The sequence below is a fragment of the Abramis brama genome (assembly GCF_963993115.1).
Source record: "Abramis brama genome assembly, chromosome: 12".
NCBI classification, from domain to species: domain Eukaryota; kingdom Metazoa; phylum Chordata; class Actinopteri; order Cypriniformes; family Leuciscidae; genus Abramis; species Abramis brama.
In genome coordinates this window covers 9901859-9908935 of record NC_139974.1, presented here as the reverse complement: position 1 = coordinate 9908935, position 7077 = coordinate 9901859, and the positions used below count along the sequence as shown (strand labels likewise).

At 37.2% G+C, this 7077-nt stretch overlaps 1 protein-coding gene across 1 annotated transcript; it reads left to right on the top strand.

The window, feature by feature from the left end:
• The first annotated feature begins 1985 nt into the window (after positions 1-1985).
• tapbp.1 (TAP binding protein (tapasin), tandem duplicate 1) lies at positions 1986-6277 on the top strand. Its single transcript, XM_084130179.1, has 8 exons — positions 1986-2369; positions 2472-2666; positions 3040-3288; positions 4259-4618; positions 4721-5044; positions 5306-5407; positions 5596-5624; positions 5744-6277. Exons 1-8 carry the CDS (start codon positions 2309-2311, stop codon positions 5753-5755), a joined length of 1332 nt encoding a protein of 443 aa, XP_083986305.1. The 5' UTR covers positions 1986-2308; the 3' UTR covers positions 5756-6277.
• Positions 6278-7077: the final 800 nt, after the last annotated feature.

The following is a 7077-nucleotide window of genomic DNA, read 5'->3' as shown; positions in this document are numbered from 1 at the left end:
CGGAATTTCCTCAACTGTGCTGATCGGCGACAGAGCAAAATATAGACATAAACATACCCAGTAGAAAAAAGCAACAAAAAAACATGCCATGACTTTATATCACTTTTTCCTTTCACTGATATTGTAAATGGCTCATTGTCTATTTTTGCTACTTTTCAAACAATCATTTTTACATAAACAAATTGAAGAGATCCATTATAACTCTAAACTTAATTGTGTATTTCTTCCCAGGCTGTCACATCTCACAACCTCATCATCAGAGAGAAACTGCCACTCAATTACACCAAAATGATGGCCAAGAAGACACCCAAAATAGGTGAAGCTATTTCACTGGTCAGCTTGGTCTTCATTGGCCTACTTGGTCATACTTTATATTAGGAGTCTGTACTTGTAAATTAATATATAAATTAACTAAATTAATAACTTTTTTACAACAAAAATTAACCATCACTAAACTTACTTAAGCTGGACTATGACACTATTTTCTTCTAGATCTGCTGTACACCAGAAACAAACTTTGTTGCATTATTTTCCTGTTATCTCTGTAAAGCTGCTTTGAAACAATCTGTATTTTAAAAAGCGCTATATAAATAAAGGTGACTTAACTTTATTTGACTTGTCAGGCTATGTCAGAAAATAAGTACTTTTTGTGTTCATGTTGTATTATAGCAAAACATGGTTACACTTTATTTTAAGGTGTCTGTGTTGCAGTGTAATTATACATTATGCAATATACAATTATACAATTATACATAAAATTTAATTAACAATAATTAACAACATGTACTTATAGGGTTTGAATAGGGGTTGGTTTAGGGTTAGTTGCATGTGTTGCATAATTTATAGTTATTATTCAGTAACTACATGTAACATGTAACAAGGACGTGCACTGTAAAATAAAGTGTTACCCAAAACACTTACGAGGTGGGATACGGGTAAGGTTAGGCTATTGTTACAAGCTGAAGCCATTTGGTACTGTTTAGAACCACACTGTACTGTTACATGTCAGTAAGGAGGTTACGTCTTTTGTATTGCAATCATTATAAACTCGCATCCAGTGTCACATCCACATTCTCAATGACAAAAACTTTTTCAAGTGCATGTGGTAGTGGCAATAGATCTAACGTTTTGATCATAGCTTGGAAAAGAATAGAAATATGGGAAAATGGGAATGACTGTTGACCTTAAGAGATACATTCTGGTGGATATCCAAAGCAACTTAGTACAAAAGTGGGAAAAGTGGAATTCATTTATCTACAGAACACAGTAACACAGGCACTGCTAAGTAGCTAAGACATAAAACATAGGCTATGTGTTAAAGTCCCCCTGCAGTCGATTTTATCACTTAAAACTCATCTTTGATCACCAAAATGACAAAAGTTTTTTATATTTATAGAAATATAAACAACATTAAAAACGTTATTTTCAACACAGGGGGACTTTGAAGAACAAAACAGTAAAGAGATGTTTTTATTAATATTTTGTGGTGGAGTGGAAATTATGCAGATCGTACTGAAACTAAAGCTCTTTGCCAGTTACATAAATGAAGTGGCTAGCAAGTCTCCTTTTATATTGTATAGGGACGGAGTACAGGGGGGCCAGAGCAGCAGATTTCGAGGGGCCCCATCACACTGTTATAGAGCATTCATGTGTTTATCAGTTATTTTATTTATTTATTTATTTATTTATTTTGCAAATGCTTGATGATTTAGTTATTGTCTATATTATAAAGTAGCCTAATTTGAACTCTGTAACCTTTTTGTAAAAATCATTCAACCTTTGTTCGAGCAAGGTTTGCAGTAGGCCTATACAGTCTTCACCACTTGCAAAAACGATATGTAAATGATGCATAAAACTACACTAGTTATACAGGTTTGGTTATCTATTTGTCCTGAACTGCACTCTGTTCCGAGAAACCATGTGATATGGTTAAAAAAAACTTTTGGCCGATTTTGGAAGACTATTGTTGGCTTGGACCGCCACCTAGTGGACACACTAATAATATCTTAGAAAGGCTAAAATAAACGTTGTCGAGAAATATTTTAGTGGTTTTAGTGTATATTCTGGTACAGTGAGTGGTTAAAAGACATTTACATCAAAAGCGACCACGGAGTATTATATTTTCGATTGGAACAAATATCTTGCAATATGCAGTGGCGCAAAACAAACAACATAGACATGAATGCACATGCGCATTGAAAGTGAAACCTCAAGTGCACGGATGTTGTGAGGGGAAAACCGACAGATCTTAAACACGCCTAGACGCAGTTGTAAGCACAGAGTTATCGTTTTAACATAAAGAGCAACGATGTCTTACATTTCGAGCATATATAAGATATCTATTATCGCATTTGCATTGTTTTTTGGTGGTAAGTTTTGCTGCATTTTGGTACTCAAAACTACTCGAAACTATACATTTAATTATGTGGGATCATTAAACATAATTAAGAATGATTTCTCTTATCTTGCAGCTTCTGGTTCTGGATGTCCAGTTCTGGAGTGCTGGTTTGTACAGGAGAAACCCGGTCATGGAGGAGGTTTCTCAGTACCAATGAGTCAAGAGAAATCTCTAATGTTCATCAGAACTGAAGCTTACAGTGAAGAGATCATATCTGATCTTCATCCTCCTGCAGACATCAGCCCATCCAGAGTTTACTATGTGACTGGTTAGTGTCAATGCAGCATGTGCTTTTTAAAACATTTGTGTTGATTTCTGGTTATATATAATCTGTAATTAGCCTATCTATAAGATGTCAAAAAGTCCATTCTCAAGTCAAAGAAGATTTACGTAATGTTGTGCTCACCTGCTACTAATTTAAATAAATACTGTAATGTTTATGATACAGTAGTAGCCTATAATATAGTCTATGTTGTTCGACAATATATAGTCCTATGTACTGTATTTAAATGATTTAAATCACTTTTCTACACCGACCAGATCCAACAGCCACAGATGTCATATAGTGTAATGTCACGTGTTAAAGAGTGCAAAATAACAATTAGATGGTAACTAAACTTTAATGCACTGTTCTCCTCCAGATCCAGCTGGCACGTTCTGTAGTGCCGCCCTGAACCCTCCCAAAGGCTCTGTGAACAAACCAAAGTGTGAGATAAACCCTTTCATGCCTCACGCCTCCATGGTCAGATGGGCATCAGCTCTCACTGACTCCGCCCAAAGTCCAGTCTACCTGCAAGCTGATTGGTTCTCAGTGGCGGCACAAGGGCTTGACGAGCAGCTGACGTTGTCCAATATCATGCGAGCGCCTTCAGCTTCTAAAGAGCCAAAAGGTAAAAAAACAATATTGCGCATATATTGGCAGAAAAATATTACATATATTTCCATAATACATAATAATGATGTATATTATATAATTAATAATATTAATAATTATTATTATACATAGTTATACATAATGGGCCCTGTTTTAACAATCTAAGTGCATGGTCTATAGCGCACGGTGCAAGTTCACTTAGGTCATGTCCAAATCCACTTTTGCTAGTTTAACGGGAAAAATGGTCGGCGCGCCCAGTGCATGGTCTAAAAGGGTTGTCCCTATTCTCATAATGAGTAATGGGTGTGTTTTGGGATTTACGTGCGTTCAACCAATCAGAGTCTCATCTCCCATTCCCTTTAAAAGCCAGTTGCGCTCGCACCATGGCAGATTCGCTATTTACGCATTTGGCATGTTTGTGTGCTGCTGTGCGTCCCTGTGTGTTTAATAAACAGAGTGTACGCACGTTGTGGACCCGCCTATAGGCGCACATTACTAACACGCTCATTAAATAGCAAAAACAAATATTGCGCCATTGACTTTAAACCAAGTTTCAGTTGGTCAATGGCACAGTCTATTTCTGTTGCCTCAAAATAGCAACCCGCCAACAATTCCCCTGAACGCACCTCGTTTTCAGACCAGCACGCCCATGGGCGCACAATTGGTGCAAATGCATTTGCTATTTAAACAACGTGGCGCAGGACGTGAAAATGAAAACTGCGTCGGACTGAGACTAACAAAAAACACTTGCTTCACGCTAGGCGCTGCATTGTGCCTTTTAGATAGAACCTTCATCAATGTGCTGTTTTAAATTTTATTTGCATTGTCATTTTTTAAATTTGCATTCCAATTCTATTTTGCAGTTCATGTATCTTATATTTTAATTAATTAAATAAGACCTAAATTCTTTTTAACCTTTCTGTTCTAATGATGGTTAAACACTTTCTTTGCTCACTATGCTTCCTATTTTCTTCTCTTTCCTAAAGTCATTCTCAGTGTCTCCAGTAAAACTCCTGTGGTCCGCTCTAGACTGGGAGAACCGGTTCTGTTAGACTGTGGGTTCTGGGTCGACCCGTCTTCTCCAGTTCACGGCTCTGGATTCTCTGTCGAGTGGCGTTATCAGTTTCGGGGTGAAGGACGGCTGGTCCTCGCTTATGATGGCAAGAACGATCGGTTTGCAGAGACATCAGAGACCGGAGCTGATATTGACATCACAGGCCTCTATGAAACAGGAAATGCATCTCTGATTCTGGAAGAATCTCAAGTGAGACACTCAGGAACTTACATCTGCACAGTGTATCTTCCACATCTGCTGGCTCAGGTCGCCGTGGACCTGGAGATAGTTGGTGAGAGGATTAAATACTCTGATTCTGACATAGCCAAGTCAGATTTGCATAAATTATTATGGATATGATGTTTGATGTATATATATTCTCTTTTCTTTCCAGAGCCTCCATCCCTCTCCATCTACCCTTCTCCTCTTCCTCTGCTGGTTCCTGGGCAGCTGCTGCTGATCCAGTGTGAAGCGTCTGGTTTTGCTCCTCACACTCTGGATCTGGGCTGGGAGTTCACCGGGGCTGATGGGAAGTCCCGCTCTCTGGGTCAGGGTGGTGTAACGGGTCACAGACAGGCGTCTGACGGCACCTTCAGTCAGAGCAGTCGTCTGGAGCTGGACTCGGGTAAGATGAGGCTGGGTCGTGGTGGTGACATCACCTGTGTGGCCAAACACGCTGGAGGAACACGGCGAGCTACTGCTACACTCAGTGTGATTGGTGAGTGATACTGTCATAGACTGACATCATTTTCAGGCAGTGTTTATGATCAATCATTAAACCTGAATAATTTCACGTCCACTTCAATTGTCTATATTTCAATGATGGGGATTTTCAGTGATTATTTCTGCAGGATACTCTAGTAGGCGGCGACAAGTGACAGTCTTTATGACAGTCTGATTCATATTTTAATTTCCAAAAGAATATTTATGTCAGTCAGAATGTTCTGCAACTCTTGATTTGATATTGTGTTGATATCAGGTGTCAGCGCTCCTTCTATTGAAGACTCTATGGCGATGGTCGCTGTTGCTCTGCTGCTTTACGGCATGATCAAGTTTCTCTACTGGACGTTCAGCTCTTCTGGTGAGTCGGTTTCTAACATCACTGCAACACAGAAGAGATATTTACAAGTGAACTGACAATAAAATGACCTGTTTCATTGTAAAAAATAATTACCATATTGCAGTTTATAGACTAGAATTGTGTTTGTAATATGAAATGCCCTGGAATGTATTAAATATCCAAGCATGTCGATTTTTGTTTTCATTTAGACTCCAGTGACACTGAATTAGAGAATAAGGTAAATAACATATTTTGTTAATAATTAATTTGTCTCAAATTACATTTTTAAATTTCTCTGATGCTGTCTTTAGTTCTCCTGTATAACTGTCTGTCTGCTTATCTCTGTCTGTTGTGTAGAAGGAGAAGTGAAGCTGGACCTGGAGGGGATTTTGAAGCTGAATAGTGTTCAGAGAAACTGCTCTTGTAAATAATCCTTTCAGAATAGTTTTATATTGTGTTTCAGTCTTTGCTTAAGAATTTCAGATTGCTGTGTGTGGGTTGGTTACTCTCTGCTTGTATTTTTATTTTAAAAGATTTTAATGATAGTTGTACAGATTCTGAAAAAAAAGTGAATTATTTTATTTTAAATATTGCATTTAGTTTTGGGATTCTGATTTTAAGCGTTTGAACTTATTTAATCTATTGTTTAGAGATATACAAGTGTAGTGCTTCAAATAGTAATGACGTGGGTTAAGAATCATTATTTACCTGTCGTTCTCTCTCTCAAATCATGAAGTTCCAGAGGGGGAATATATGCAAGTCACCTGATAAATGTGAAGTGAAAGTTCTGATCATCACACATACATCTGATCTCATATTCATGCCAATCTCTGTTTTATTACTGTATCTGACAAAGTAAAAAAATAAAAATTAAACAGTCCTCAAACTAAAGACCCTATTCACGGCATTTTTTGTAATATTTGAATTGCATTTTTTGTAACTACCTCAAACAAGAACAGCAACACAAAAAATTATCTTATGGGCTCTAATTTGTATAGGTCAAATTGTGTAGATCAAATATGGCCAATATTTTGAGTTGTTTTGTTGTACAAAATTCTGTTTCAGCAATGCTGTCAAGCATAATAAACAATATATAAACATGTATGATGTCAGAAAGATCAAACAATTATTTATAGTGGAGGAAACGTTACAGGGTTTGAACAGAAAGAAAATTAATACTTTTAGAAAAAACTAAGTTATTAGTAATAACAATAACGATATTTTAATAACAGCATCTAAAAGTTTGGGTGAAATGACCAACTACTTTTAAATTGCAAGTCCTTATCAATAGTCCGCGCACTCATACACACCAGCTATAGGTGGAGTGGAGAGAGAGTGATTGCTGAAATACTTTATCTATCCTATAGAAAACAATTGTAGAATTAGTTTGAATACTATAAAAGCCAGTGCAAAGGTCAAGAACATCTGAGAAGTTTGTGCAGTCACTGAGCAGTTTTTGCTTAGTCTGGGCTTTTCCAGTAAACAGGTGATGGTGACAAGAATAAGGCCATTGTCACATGGTGTTTTGCCTCTGGGAAATATGGAAGCTTGTTTCTGCCACAGAATAAAAAATAAAAAAGGTAACTGCAACTTTTTATCTCACAATTCTGACTTTTTTCCTCACAATTTACGAGTTTACATCTCGCAATTCTGACTTTTTATCTCAGAATTGCGTGATATAAAGTCACAAT